Source organism: Canis lupus, chromosome 27 (assembly GCF_011100685.1).
Source record: "Canis lupus familiaris isolate Mischka breed German Shepherd chromosome 27, alternate assembly UU_Cfam_GSD_1.0, whole genome shotgun sequence".
NCBI lineage: Eukaryota > Metazoa > Chordata > Mammalia > Carnivora > Canidae > Canis > Canis lupus.
Genome location: NC_049248.1, coordinates 42657345 through 42671256, shown reverse-complemented (window position 1 = coordinate 42671256; position 13912 = coordinate 42657345). Strand labels below are relative to the sequence as shown.

General features: G+C 42.5%; 1 protein-coding gene across 3 annotated transcripts in view; it reads right to left on the bottom strand.

Moving 5' to 3' along the window:
- The window catches only part of ATF1 (activating transcription factor 1), a 74288-nt gene extending 62900 nt beyond the window's left edge, over window positions 1-11388 (bottom strand). Inside the window, exons 1-2 of one of the 3 annotated variants that reach the window (XR_005380146.1) lie at window positions 11104-11388; window positions 3668-3766 (exon numbers count right to left, since the gene is read on the bottom strand). Coding sequence is in view for 2 of the 3 variants with exons in the window: in XM_038577659.1 (XP_038433587.1) it covers window positions 3668-3760 (93 nt within the window). In the remaining variant the exon portion in view is untranslated. The remainder of the gene's footprint in view (window positions 1-3667; window positions 3767-11103) is intronic. The other 2 variants (XM_038577659.1, XM_038577660.1) reach the window with 2 other exon arrangements.
- Window positions 11389-13912: the final 2524 nt, after the last annotated feature.

The window sequence follows — 13912 nt, the reverse complement described above, 5'->3', positions numbered from 1 at the left end:
TTTAGGCACATTATTTTCATCAACTGGTCAATATATAACCTTGTTTTAAGTGTTTCTGTTTAAATATACCTTTTTAAAGTATATATATTGCTAATTCATTAATACTGTACTCATGGACAGCAGCACTACAACACATATTTGAACAAAACTTACCTAACACATGTATTTTCTCCTCCTGGCACGCAACACTATACCTGGGAGGCCATTTTAAACAGCAAAATCACCAAACAAAAAGCACAAAAATGCAAAAAATATGCCACTAATTAGACCACACAAAAGGAACTATTTACAGTTTGGGAGCTAAAATAAGACGACCTGGTGCCTTGTTCAATGTCACCTGGAAAGGTGTAGATCAAGTGACACCAATTTTTCAACACCCTGGGCATGTCCACGAATGATCACCGAAGTGCTGGATTGATTTTGGGATTATATATAAATTTTATCAAGTAGGCAAATCTGCAAATACAGAATCCTTGAGTAGTGATGTCATTCCCATGATTATGTTGCATTTTACAGAAAAGAAATGGGATATAATTCCCTTGATTATGTTATATGGTATTATATAAGACTATTTTGGTAGGGATGCCTAGGTAGATCCCCAGTGGCTCAGCAGTTGAGCGTCTGTCTTTGGCTCAGGGCATGATCCCAGCTCTGGGGATCAAGTCCAGCATCAGGCTCCCTGCGAGAGAAGTCTGCTTCTCTCTGTCTAGGTCTCTGCGCCTCTCTGTCTCTCATGAATAAATAAATAAAATCTTTTTAAAAAACAAACAAAAAAAGAGTGTCTTGCTAGCTAACTCACTCTTACCCTCTTGCTGGACTTAACAGAGCAGGCTGCGATGCTGTGAACTGCTTATGGGGAGGGCCACATGGCAATGGATTGGAGATGACCTCTAAGATCTGAGGGTGGCCTCCAGCCAACAAAAACACTGAAGCTCTCAGTCCTGCAGCTGCAACAAAATGAATTCTGCCAACAATCTGTGTGAAGTTGGAAGTGGATTCTTCTCCAGTCTAATCCAGAGATAAGAACCCAGCCCAAGCCAATACCTTGGTTGAAACTTGAAATATCAAAGCAGAGAACCTAGCAAAGTTTCTGCTCTCACAGACACTGTGGTAACATGTGTTGTCATGAGCCATTAAATTTGTGGTAATTTGTTTTGTAGCACCGAAAACTAATACAGAGAGCATTACCAACATAACGTGCCTAAAAGCCAAATTCCTGATTGCGAATACTCCCACCAAAAGAGAAGAAAAACATATTCAAGTATTGTCCATCTTATTAGTACATGGCAACTCTATTCCTACAGTTATGCCAAAAACTGTAGGGTCTATCTTAACTTATTTTTTTCTCTAAAACCCACATCTATTTCTAAAGTAAACACTGTTGGCTCTACAACCAAATTATATCCAGAATCTAACTTTATCTCACCACCAGCACTGCTACCACCTTGGTCCAAGCCAATATCACCTCTCATGCACATCACTGTAACAGCACCCTAACTGGTTTTCCTGCTTCTACTCCACAAAGCAAACAAAATGATCCTATTAAAATATCAGATAAGGTTTTTACTCAAAACACTCCAAAGGATTCCCATCTCACCCGGATTAAAAGCCAAAAGCTCTACAGTGACATAAAAGGCCTACCTTATCTGGCACTCTCCTTCCCACCCAAAACCTCTCTATCTCGTCTTATATAATTCTCCCCTCATTCTGTCTGTCTCCCATCACACCAGCCCCTGTGCTGTTCCTTAACCATGCCAAGCATACATAGTCTCAGTGTCTTACAACTGTTAATTCATGTAAATGAAGAGTTCCTTCCACTAATGGGACTTCTCTGCCCACTTTATATAAAAAGGCAACTCCACCTGTCCTCACCAATTCCCCAACCCTCTTACTGTTTTATTAGTCCCCACAGAACATATATGAACTGATATGTTTATTTCTGTCTCCTCAAAATTAGAAGTAAATTTCCTAAGAGCTGAGACTTCTGTTTACTGCTATGTCCCTAGCTTATACTGAATGACTGAATAAATATTACTGTATTAAATGCTATTTCCTTATAATATTTAGAGTCTAATAAAGTAATCAAACCACAAGAATTTGGACATAAAGTCAGTGACATTATTTTTCTAAATCACTACAAAATTACTTACCACTTAGAAATGTACTTATTCTACACCTCACTGTAAACATGCTTCTAAGGAAACTTTGGAAACATTCACATCTAACCAAAATAACAGAACTACACACATAAGCCAAGTGAATTTAAACATTTCTGTGGAGGGCTCTATTAACAGAAAGAGAGCTGAAAGACTCCATGATTGTTTTTCCAGCACCATATGGAGAAGACACCATCATTCTACACAGATATAGCCAAATAATAAAGAAGTATGTGTCAAGCTTGAAGGATTAATTCCTTTAAGGCCCTGTTTCTCAAATTTTTTGGTTTCAAGATCCTTTTACACGTATATAAATTATTGAGGACCCCAAAGAATTTTTATTTATGTTGGCTTTTAATCTACTAGCACATTCAAAATTGAAAGAAATTTTAAAAATATTTAACAGTTCATTTTGATGTAATGTAGATCTATTACACATTAATATAAATCAAGTTTTCAATTATATAACTAAGCTTCCCCTCCCCCAAATTAGTGAAAGAATGACATTGTTTTACATTTCTGCAAATTAATGTCTGAGTTAATAAAAAATGGCTGAATTATTTTACCTGCTTTTACCTTATATATGTTGCCATATGTTGTTTTGGCTGAGATATATGAAGAAAGTCTGGTCTCATATGTAGTCGGAAAAGGGAGGGCTTTTTTTAATAGTCTTTTCAGATAATTGTGGATATTCTTTCTTTGATACCATATCAAAACTTAAACAAGCTGTAGTCTCTTAAAGATTGGTTTAATGTACAATCTTAATGTTATTATATATTCTGTTAACGTTAAAATGCTTTGGTCTACCTTGCACTCTGAATGAATCTTATACCCAAGTAAGATTTTGTAGCACAATTTTGTAACTAAAAAGTCTATAACTACTGGGAAACTGTCAGGCTCATAATGGTGAATACAAGTTTTCCAAATTCTAGTTTTTGTTTGAAAGTTCAAGTCTTATCACTGGTAACAAATACAGTCAGCTGTTTTCCTTGAAGTGGGTCAGGTACATGGATCAGACCATTTGAAATTTATAAAATATCAGTTCTGTAATATACAAACCTATCAATTTAAATGCTCTAACATACAGGCCTAGTTTCCAGTTCAGCAAAAAGATTTCCTATATATCCACAATAAATCTACTGAACTAAAGATGGTTTGCCCTTTCTTTTTTTTTTTTTACCCCCACTCTTAGGATGGTTTGCCTCTTGAAACTATTTGTTTCAAATTAGCTCAGAGAGACAAATAATTTTTCATTTTTCTTATGCAGCAACAAAATCAGTCTGAAAAAAGTCTAAATCATTTACCATATAAAATGAAATCCACAAGTTTTTAAAAGTATTTAATATTAAAATAATATTAAATATACTTTTTATAAAAGAAAACTGAATGATTGCAACAGGATGCTTAAATCAAATCCACCTTCCTTTCATACATACACAGTTCTTTTTGCTTGATTCCTTTTCACAAAATATTCCTAATTAGCTCAATATTTTGGCTGGTTCCTGCCTTACCTGTTGAGCAATATGAGAAATATGAGCTCCCTGAACTGTTGAACCAGGTTGCGGTGCTGCCTCTGAAGTGTTACTCTTGTGGGAATCTTCCATAATCAACTATAAGGGAAAAAAAGTCAGTTAAAAGATGCTTTCTAACTTCATTTTCGAGAAATCCTAAGATATTTTTCTTAACACATGTACTTTTTCAGAGGAACAAGACAAAGTTTTTCTCTGCTACGGGCTGAGCTCATTTTATCCAAACTCAGTATGTTCTGATGTTGTTCTGTGTAGAGATCTAATTGTAAAGATCTCAAGAAATGGCAAATAAAAAGCACTACAAAATATGTATAATTTACTGCATAGTTTTATAAAAATTGGCAATTTGGTTGCCTCTGTGGAAGAGAATTGGTAACTATGGAACATAGGTAGTAAGGACTTTTCCTTGCGTATTCTTTTACATTTTAAAAATTCTGATCAGGCAGCCCTGGTGGCTCAGCGGTTTAGCGCCACCTTCAGCCCAGGGTGTGATCCTGGAGACCTGGGATCGAGTCCCAAGTCTGGCTCCCTGCATGGAGCCTGCTTCTCCCTCTGCCTGTGTCTCTGCCCCTCTCTCTCTCTCATGAATGAATGAATAAATAAAATCTTTTAAAAAAATAAAATAAAAATAAAAATTCTGATCTGCATGAACATGTTATAATTTAATAAATGGTGTATGTATGTATATATATAAAGTTATGACTAAATTTTCAAATGTTATCTCACTCAAAAGTATGATAGTCTTCCCATCCATGGACACAAACATTCTTCTCTAGTGTAGGAAGGTTTCTAATAACACATACAGTTCTACATAGAGAAATCATTGAGTAAAAGCTGAACTAACTAAATAAGTACAATTATACCTAAAGATGTTCTAAACAACTAGATGATCTAGATATCAACTGTACGATATGTAGACTGGGTAAAAATAAGAATAAATGACTTATAAGAGATGGAATGTCAAGTAGGAGGACAACCACTTAGAAAAAGAATGCTAGGGATCCCTGGGTGGCGCAGCAGTTTAGTGCCTGCCTTTGGCCCAGGGCGCGATCCTGGAGACCCGGGATCGAATCCCACGTCAGGCTCCCTGCATGGAGCCTGCTTCTCCCTCTGCCTATGTCTCTGCCTCTCTCTCAGTGACTATCATAAATAAATAAAATTTAAAAAAATATTAAAAAAAAGAAAAAGAATGCTAAAAGACTTGGGTAGGATTTAAGGTTTTTATGATTACATACAAAGACAAAAAGAAAAAAGGGGACTGGGCAGCAAGCATGAAAAGATGCTCAATATCTAATCATTAGGGAATGCAAATCTCAACTACAATGAGAGAGATCATCTCAACACCCATTAGGATGGCTAATATTTAAAAAAAATTAACAGAAAATGAGTATTGGTGAAGATGTGGAAAATTGGAACATCTGAGTACTATAGTTGGGGATGCAAAAATGATGTAGCCACTATGGGAAACAGGTAGCTACTCAAAAAATTAAAGATAGAAAGAATTACCATATGATCCAGAAATCCCACATCTAGGTATTTATTCAAAGAAACTGAGAGCAGGGTCTTAAAGATATATTTACACACCCATGTGCACAGCAACATTATTCGTAATAGCCAAAAGGTGGTATCAACGCAAGTGTGCATAGAGATGAATGGATAAACAAAATGTGGTATATACATAAATGGAATATTATTCAACCTTAAAAAGAAAATTGTGACATATGTTACATAATTGAACTCTGAGAACATTATGCTAAATGAAGTAAGCCAGCCACAGTAAGACAAATACTGGGGACACGTGGGTGGCTCAGCAGTTGAGCGTCTGCCTTCGGCTCAGGGCGTGATCCCGGGAGTCCCAGGATCAAGTTCTGCATCAGGCTCCCTCCATGGAACCTGCTTCTCCCTCTGCCTATGTCTCTGCCTCTGTGTCTCTCATGAACAAATAAATAAAATCTTAAAAAAAAAAAAAAAAGACAAATACTGTATGATTTCACTTACATAAGTACCTAGAATAGTTAAACCCATAGAAACAGGAAGTAGAATGGTTGCTAGGAGCTGAAAGGACGGGGGAAACAGGGAGTTGTTTAATGGGTATAAAAAAGTATTGTAGATTGGCTCTTCAACAATCTCATACATTTAGCACTACTGAATTGTATACTTAGAAATGGTTAAGATATAACATTTTATGTTATGTGTATGGTATTACAATTGCAAGAATTTTTAGAGGTGGGAGGGCAACTAGGTACTTGCCCTTTACTTACCATCACTGACTTAACCGTGAAGTTTAAGTCAACATATTTTCCCCCCTCCTTTTTTTTTGGAGATCAGAAAACAGAAATGCATTTTTAACATCTAGATTAAAGCGACTGTTCTTAGCCACCGAGAAAAGGTGTTACTGCCTGAAACATAGAGTGCTTTTAATTTTTTTTCCCTCCATGTCATTAGCCTTTTTAAAAAAGATTTTGAGAGAGAGTGTGCACGCAAAAGAGAATACAAGCAGGGTAGAGGACAGAGGGGGAGAGAGAGAAGCAGACTCAGTGGATGGAGAGCCTGATGTGAGGCTCCAACCCAGGATCCTGGGATCATGACCCAAGCTGAAGGCAGACACTTAACTGACTGAAGTTCTCTTTCACAGCTTGTAAAAAGTTGTAAACAAGGACGCCTGGGTGGCTGTCTGTTAAACGTCTGACTTTGGCTCAGGTCATGATTTCAGGGTCCTGGGATCTAGCCTCACACTGAGCTCTGCACTCAGCAGGGAGTCTTCTTGTCCCTTTTCCTCTCCCTTGGCCCCTCTCCCCACTAGTGCTCTCTCTCAAATAAGTAAAATCTTAAAAAAAAAAAAAAAAAAAAAAATGTTGTAGGAGTGCTTGGGTGGCTCAGTCAGTTAAGCATCTGCCTTTGGCTCAGGTCAAGATCTTAGAGTCCTGGGACTGAGCTCTGCATTGGGCTCCCTACTCAGCCGGGAGCCTGCTCCTCTCTCTCAAATAAAATCTTAAAAAGAAGGGCCGCCTGGGTGGCTCAGTGGTTGAGCATATGCCTTCGGCTCAGCATATGATCCCGGAGTCCTGGGATGGAGTCCCACATCGGGCTCCCTGCATGGAGCCTGCTTCTCTCTCTGCCTCTCTTTCTCAGTCTATGTCTCTCATGAGTAAATAAATCTTTAAAAATATATATATATATTTTTAAAAGATTTTATTTAGAGAGAGTGACAAAGTGTTTGTGTGAGCAGGGGGAAGGGCAGAGAGAGAGGGTGAGAAAGAATCTTTAAGCAGACTCCCCTTTGAGTGCAGAACCCGATGTGGGGGCTTGCCCTCGACCTAAGCCAAAATCAGGTCAAGATCAGTCAGACGCTTGATCAACTGAGCCACCCAGGTGTCCCAGTCTATAAAATTTCTTAATATAAATTCCATTTCCATCACGTGGATGTAAATATCTTTCCAATGACTTAACTATGATTATTTTAAAACTTCGAATTTCAACAAATTTACCTAATGCTTCCTATGTTGTTTCTTCAAACTGCTTGTAAGCTTACATATAGTCCCTTCTTTAGGAAGAGCCCAGTGATTTTTAATCTCCACTAATACACGTGTAATCCCATAGACTAAACATACAGACAGCACCAAACTCAGAATTCTGTATTTTCTACATACTGTCTGTGTTGAAAGTGCCTTTTAAAAAAGATTTTAAGTAATCTCTATACCCAACATGGAGCTCGAATTTACAACCCCAAAACCAGGAGTCATACATTCTATCGACTGAGACAGCTGGGTGGCTAAAAATGCCTTTTTAACACTCCATTTCAGAAGATATATTATAATGTAAAAAAGAAAAAAAAATATAGTGCTAAAACACTGAAAGAAACTATAAAAGGTTTTTTAAAACCTCATTAAATTACTGGAAATGATACTTTTGTTTCACTGTGACTCACTGATTTTTCCTCCATAACGGTATCATTAAGAAATCCTATATCTAATGGAAACTAACACAATCAACAAAACAATACACATTTCCTAGTAAAAGCCACTGCAGTCAGCAAATAAGACTTTGGACAATTATTACAACTGCATTTCCTATGGAAAATAAGATAGCCTATTTTCTATAATTTTTTAGAGAAGTCAACAAACCAGCTTTTTCCCCCAAAAACGAAAACAGCTTTATGGTTACATCTCATCATAAACAATACTCTAAATTTTTTAATGTCTGAGTATAATCTTCATGGCTCACTTTTTTCAGCTATTACTCCTAGAATTGAGGTTAAGATTAACAATCTGTTAAAAAATGGCTCAACGCAGAATAAACTGTACGTGTAGAAAGGCATTTTCTATGAAAATAATGTAGCTCCTGGCAGCAGATGGAAGCTTAACATTAGACAACCTAAGTAGGGCAGAGTCACAGGGACAGTCAAATACAGCTTCAAAAGTGCCATCAAGGGGAACCAATTTGGGAGGCTGAGAAACTGCAGTAGGCTGTATCTTGTTGACGTATAAAGAATATAAGTAAAAGACATGGTACTTCTTAAAAAACTTGCACAGAAAGGAATATTGTATTCTAAGCACTAAAGAACTTTTTTATATATCATTTTCTGGATTCCCTAATTGAGAGATGTATAAATTGAGGCTCAAGGAAATTGTCACTTTAACTATGGATCTCGCAGTAAGATATGAATACAAGACCTGAAGCCAGAACTATTTTAACCCCAAATCCAGGTTTTTTTATTCCATGCTTCCCTCTTCCTCTAACATTGCCAACTTATCCATCTGGCAAACTCCTATTATTCTTTTCAAGGTTCATCCCAAACATTAAGTTCCCAACTGCTCCAGGTCCTTCCTACTTTGTGCCCTGAACATATTTCTAATGAGGTCACCTAACACTCTGGACTGTGTTTACTGGCATGTCTGTTTCCCCCAGTCTTTTTTTGTTGTTGTTCTTTCCCCCAGTCTTAAGGTGTCTAAGGATAGGGCCTGTATCATGTGAATGTATGCTCTGTGCCCAACAGAGAACCTCATGTATGCAGTAAACAATCAACGTCAACAAAAACGGTATCCTCATTTGATGAATGAAGGTCTTAGTTTCCTCACCTATCAAGAATACTGAACTATGATAAGCTTGAGGGTAAGGAGCCTCTTGCTCGACGTTTCCACAAGTGAACTAACTACCTCCTCTCAAAACTTCCTATTCGTCATACTGAATTTCCATCAGATCTTCACCTGTGCCTGCCTTGCTTTCCCTTACCTTCAGGTTTTCACATACGCCATTCCCTCTGCCACAAACAGTATTCCCCTTCTCTTCGGGTGGCCTATGCCTTTGAGTTATTTATTCTTCCAGGCAATCTTTCCCGACTCCCGCAGACTAGTTGAGAGGCTCTGGCGATATCTCCACGGCACATGTCGCCCCCTCTTCTCATGGCACTTATCCCAGGATTGTAATGGCCTGTTTTCTGTCTTGCCACCAGAATGCAAGCTCTAGGGAGCCAAAGACCATATCCTGTTCCCAAAATAGCACTAATACCTTGCACACTTATTAACGTTGAATAAATCAATGTGTTTAGTTGGCTTTGTCTAGCTACAGATAAAAATAATGGCCAAAAAAATATATTTAGACAATTGCTTCAACTTGGCTTTAGAATCAGGAGAGTTCAGGCACCAAAAGAATCCTACTTTCCAGTTAGAAATTCATTAAGTAGGATAACAAGCGAAGAAAAGGCATTTTTAGACGGGACTACCACCTACTGGTGATACAGTAGTAGCGTACAGATGTACCACAGACCAAACAAAACCTTAAAGGATAACTACAAATAAGAGAACCTATTGAGCGTTAGGACCACTGTACTGATTCCAACTGGGACCCCGAGGTGCATCACAAAACCTACAAGGAAAAATAGCATTTTATTTCTGTTATTTATTTCCGTTGATAACAAAAGTCTCAAGACAAAAACGCATTCTGCAAACATAACCCAACACAGCATACAAACTCTCACCACAGCCTAGGCCTGTCTGACAAAGATGCTTGTCAAATCTACGCTGAAAGAGCCTCAGAAGGGTACGCTCAACGGGGATCACAGGTATCCCCCCACACTTCTCGAAAATTCGTGTTACACCACGTCACTCTGTAACTAAAAACCTGCACTGGTACCTGATTTCACTAACCGAAAGAAATCTTTAGGAGATTTTCACTTTCAGGAAAAAAAAAAACAAAGAGTCACCACAGCATTCGGCGTTGGTCGGTCTCGCAGCCAGCCGTTACAGGGGCGGCCCGGACCCCAACAGCCAGACGGGGCTGCCAGGCTCCGTCCCCCACAACTACGCTCAGCCCCTCAGCACCGAGTCTCCACAGCCTGGAACCGTGTGCGCGCGCGGGCGTCGCGGCTTGGTCTCCGTTCAGTGAGTGAGAGGTGTCCTGAGGTATCAGAAAAGCCCGAGAGAAAGTCTTTTCGGGGTCTGAGAACCCTGAACTTTTTTCTTTTCTTTTTTTTTTTTCCCCCCGTATGAATTAACAGTGATGGCATCTTCGCTTTGGGCCACTTCTTCCAGGGAAAGGTTTCACAGGAACGCCCTTTCTGATGGCCGAGGGGACCCGCGCTGGCCCACGGCTCCTCCGGGGCCAACAAAATCGCCACTACGTGACACCTACGGTAAATCTGACGCCGATCAAGCCGCACGCTCCGGCGTGTAGCCGGCGGCGGGAAGTGCCACGCTCAGATTCACGATTCACGAGAAAATCAGTCTCCTCGGGTGAGGCTCCGTCCGGACGCCAACAGAGGGGCCGCGGTCACCGCACGCTGTCCTTCCTCGCCCACCAGCTACAGCGTCCCCTCGCGGTGCCGGGCGCCGGCGTCCTCGCCACCCCCCCGCCGGACTGGAAGCCTCCTGCGGGTCGGCGCGGCGCCGGCCCTCCGCCCGCCCGGCCAGGCACGCCGCGTACGCCGGGGCTCCCCGGCGGACAGAACCGGCCTCGAGCAGCTGGGCGGAAACGGCGCGGAGGCCAAGGCCACGCCGCCCTCCCCGCCCGACCCCGAGACCTTCGGCGGAGGGCGCTCGCCTTGGGCCGCAGCGGGGCCGCTTCGGAGGCGAGAGCCAGCCCCGGCGGGAGGTCTCCGGCCTTATTTTGGTTGTGCGGAGCGGGACGGTGGGGGGGGGGGGGTGGCGGGAGGCACCGGAGGCCGACGACCGACGGGGAACAGCCGCGCCAGGCGCGAGAACCGGAAGGGCGCGCGGCCGGGGGACCGCGGGCAGCCCCTCCCCCTTCCGCCGCGCGCCCTCCGCGCCCCTCCCCCACCGCGGCCGCCGCGGGCGCGCGACCCCCAGCTCGGCGCGAGACCTGGCTCGGCGTCCCCACCGGCGCTGGGTCCCCGCGCCCTCCCCGTGCCCTCCCCGTGCCCCGGGACGCGGGAACACGTCCCACCCCCGCCCCCTGCTTACCTGTGGCTGCCGCCTCGCCGCTGTCCGGGGCGGGAACTTCCACTCCCCCCTCCCAGGTGGATCCGAGTTCTCTGCCCACTCCCCCACCCCCTCACGCGGCGGGGGACGTGCCTGTGTCTTAGGGGTCAGGCGGCGCGGGGAGAACCAGTGTCACGTAACAGCCAACTGTCCTAGGCTACCGTTTCCTCGGCAGTCAGGGCCGCCACTGGCGGCATGATCTACACCAGGCCGGGGGCGGGGGAGGAGAGGGGGCACCACTGAGTCAGTGAGCGTGGGGGGTGAGGTTAAGGCGGGCCCTCCGTGCGGGCCGCCGTCCTACGTCACCGCGTTGCTCACGTGACGCGCCGCCATCTTGCGCCCGCTCTCTCCGACTGCCAGGTGTGTCTCCTGGCGCTCTTCCCTAGGAGAGGGTGGAGGTGATGGTTACCTGGACGTCAGTTTTCGGAGGCCCTCGCCAACCTGGTGGTGTCAGGACGCCATCGACCTGGGGCAGTTTTCATCGGTTAGTGGCGTCGCTCGCAGCTCAGCTCCTGAGGCGGTGAGACCCGGAGCCGTCGTCCCCGGCCGCACGGCCGCCTCACCTGGCCGGACCCTGTAGTGAGCGGATTGAAGCTCGGAGGCCGGCGCTTCTCCTCGGCTCTTAGTTCACTCAGCCTATTTTTAACCCCGTAAAATTGCATTGAGCTGCATCCTTTATCCCACGTGAAAGGATTTTCTCCAAAGACTGACGTCACACACACACCGTGCAGGCGGCTGTGTTGAGCTCCCCTAGGGGTGTGACGCCGGGAACCGATCGGACGCCACTGTTGAAATGGAGCGTTGTAAAGTGACATGTGACGCTTTCATTTTAGCACGTTGCAAAAAACTTCAAAAAACACTTTTAAATGTGTGTCTACGGTTCTGGAGAAGGGATTATGCATTATTCGGATATTTCTTTTTGCCTTTATCCATCTCCTTGCAAAATGTTATTTTATGGCTTTATAGTGATAACACATGATAAATGATAAGCTTTTTAGTGTCTTGACAAAATAAGTCCCAGGATTTTTCTTTTTTAAATAGATTTTTATTGATTTGTTCATGAGAGACCCAGAAGCAGAGACACAGGCAGAGGGAGAAGCAGGTTCCTCAAGGGGAGCTGGATGTGGGACTTGATTCCCGCCCTCTGGGGTCACGCCCTGAGCCAAAGGCAGACCCTCAACCGTTGAGCCACCCAGGTGCCCGAGTTCCAGGATTTTTTTTGTGTGGAGTTTTCCTAGTTTGAGGTTTCCGGTGTAGGAAACTGGTTTAGTGGTAGGGCCCTTACTGGTCTTAACCTTTAAGGCCAGATAACGTGGTTTAAAGCTTAGGAGTTACCTTCCAGACACTCCAAAGAACTCACTGAGGTTTAGCTAATGCCATTCATACAGCAAACGTTGATTACCTACTTAAAACCTAAAACTGGGATTGCCTTTTTCTTTCTTTTTTTTTTTAGATTTTATTTATTTATTCATGAGAGACACAGAGACACAGGCAGAGGGAGAAGCAGGCTCCATGCAGGGAGCCCGACGTGGGACTCAATCCCTGGTCTCCAGGATCACGCTCTGGGCTGAAGGTGGCTCTAAACCGCTGAGCCACCCGGCTGCCCGATTTTCTATTTTTGACCAGGCAAATTACCCAAGTCCCTCTAAACTTGTCTTGTTAACAAAATTGGGAAGCGTATAATGCTCAAGCCATGAACCATTTAAAAAATCAAAATGTCGTATACCATAGGAAAGCAAAGTGTCTTATAAAGGTGAGTGAGGAAGAGGTTCTCGGACATTGGCATTTCCTAATTAACAAAACCCAGTATCAGTCATTCTGGAAACCAGAATATTCATGTCTGGAAGGCAGGCTGTAAGTTTACTGTTGTTTTGTGTTTGGTTGTTTCTTCCTTGAAAATCAGAATGCTTAAAAGAATAAAGAAACTTCCTTGAACTTCCAGAAACTTCCTTGAAACTCAGAATGCTTAAAAGAATAAAAAAAAAAAATAGAATAAAGAAACTCAGAATGCTTAACAAATATTGGTCAGTTAAGGAGGGATGGGGGGACTGAAAAGTGTTACCATCAAAAGAAACAATTTTACGGAAACCTTCAAACTGCATGGACTGCTTCCTCTTCAGTGCCTCTTCCACCTTTTAAGCATCTTAAGTTTCAATCATACTAACTACACTGTGCAACACTGCCACTTACAAATATTCCTACCAATGCTTGTTTGTCATAGAAGTGTCACCTGCTGTACTTACCACTCTTCTGAACCTTGAAGAATAACTATAGAAGAAAAAAGAAGTCTTGGTTATGACACACACAGTTTTGTCTGAATAGTAAGAGTTTATAAACCAGATGGACAGGTCTTTGCCTTTAGAAATGAGGAAATGAAGTGAAATAAAATAACAACTTTCAAAAGCCAAAGGTAATTATTTAAAATAAACATCAACCCAGTGGTGACACCTCTTTGGTTCTTCTGGTGCACTCTTTTATAGTTAAAGAGGGAGACGTTTGGGACACCTGGATGGGTCAGTGGTTGAGCAGCTGCCTTCAGCTCAGGTCGTGATCCCTGGCTCTGTGATTGAGACCCTTATTGGGCTCCTGGGATTGAGTCTGCTTCTTTCTCTGCCTATGTCTCTGCCTCTCTCTCTCTGTGTCTCATGAATAAATAAATAAAATCTAAAAAAAAAAAAAGAGGAAGAGACATTTAAGAGATGGGTTTAATAATACTGTCTATCCTGTAAGGTTTTGTAGATTGAACAAGTTTAATACATGTAAAGTTAGAGCAGTCCTGGCACAGAGTAAG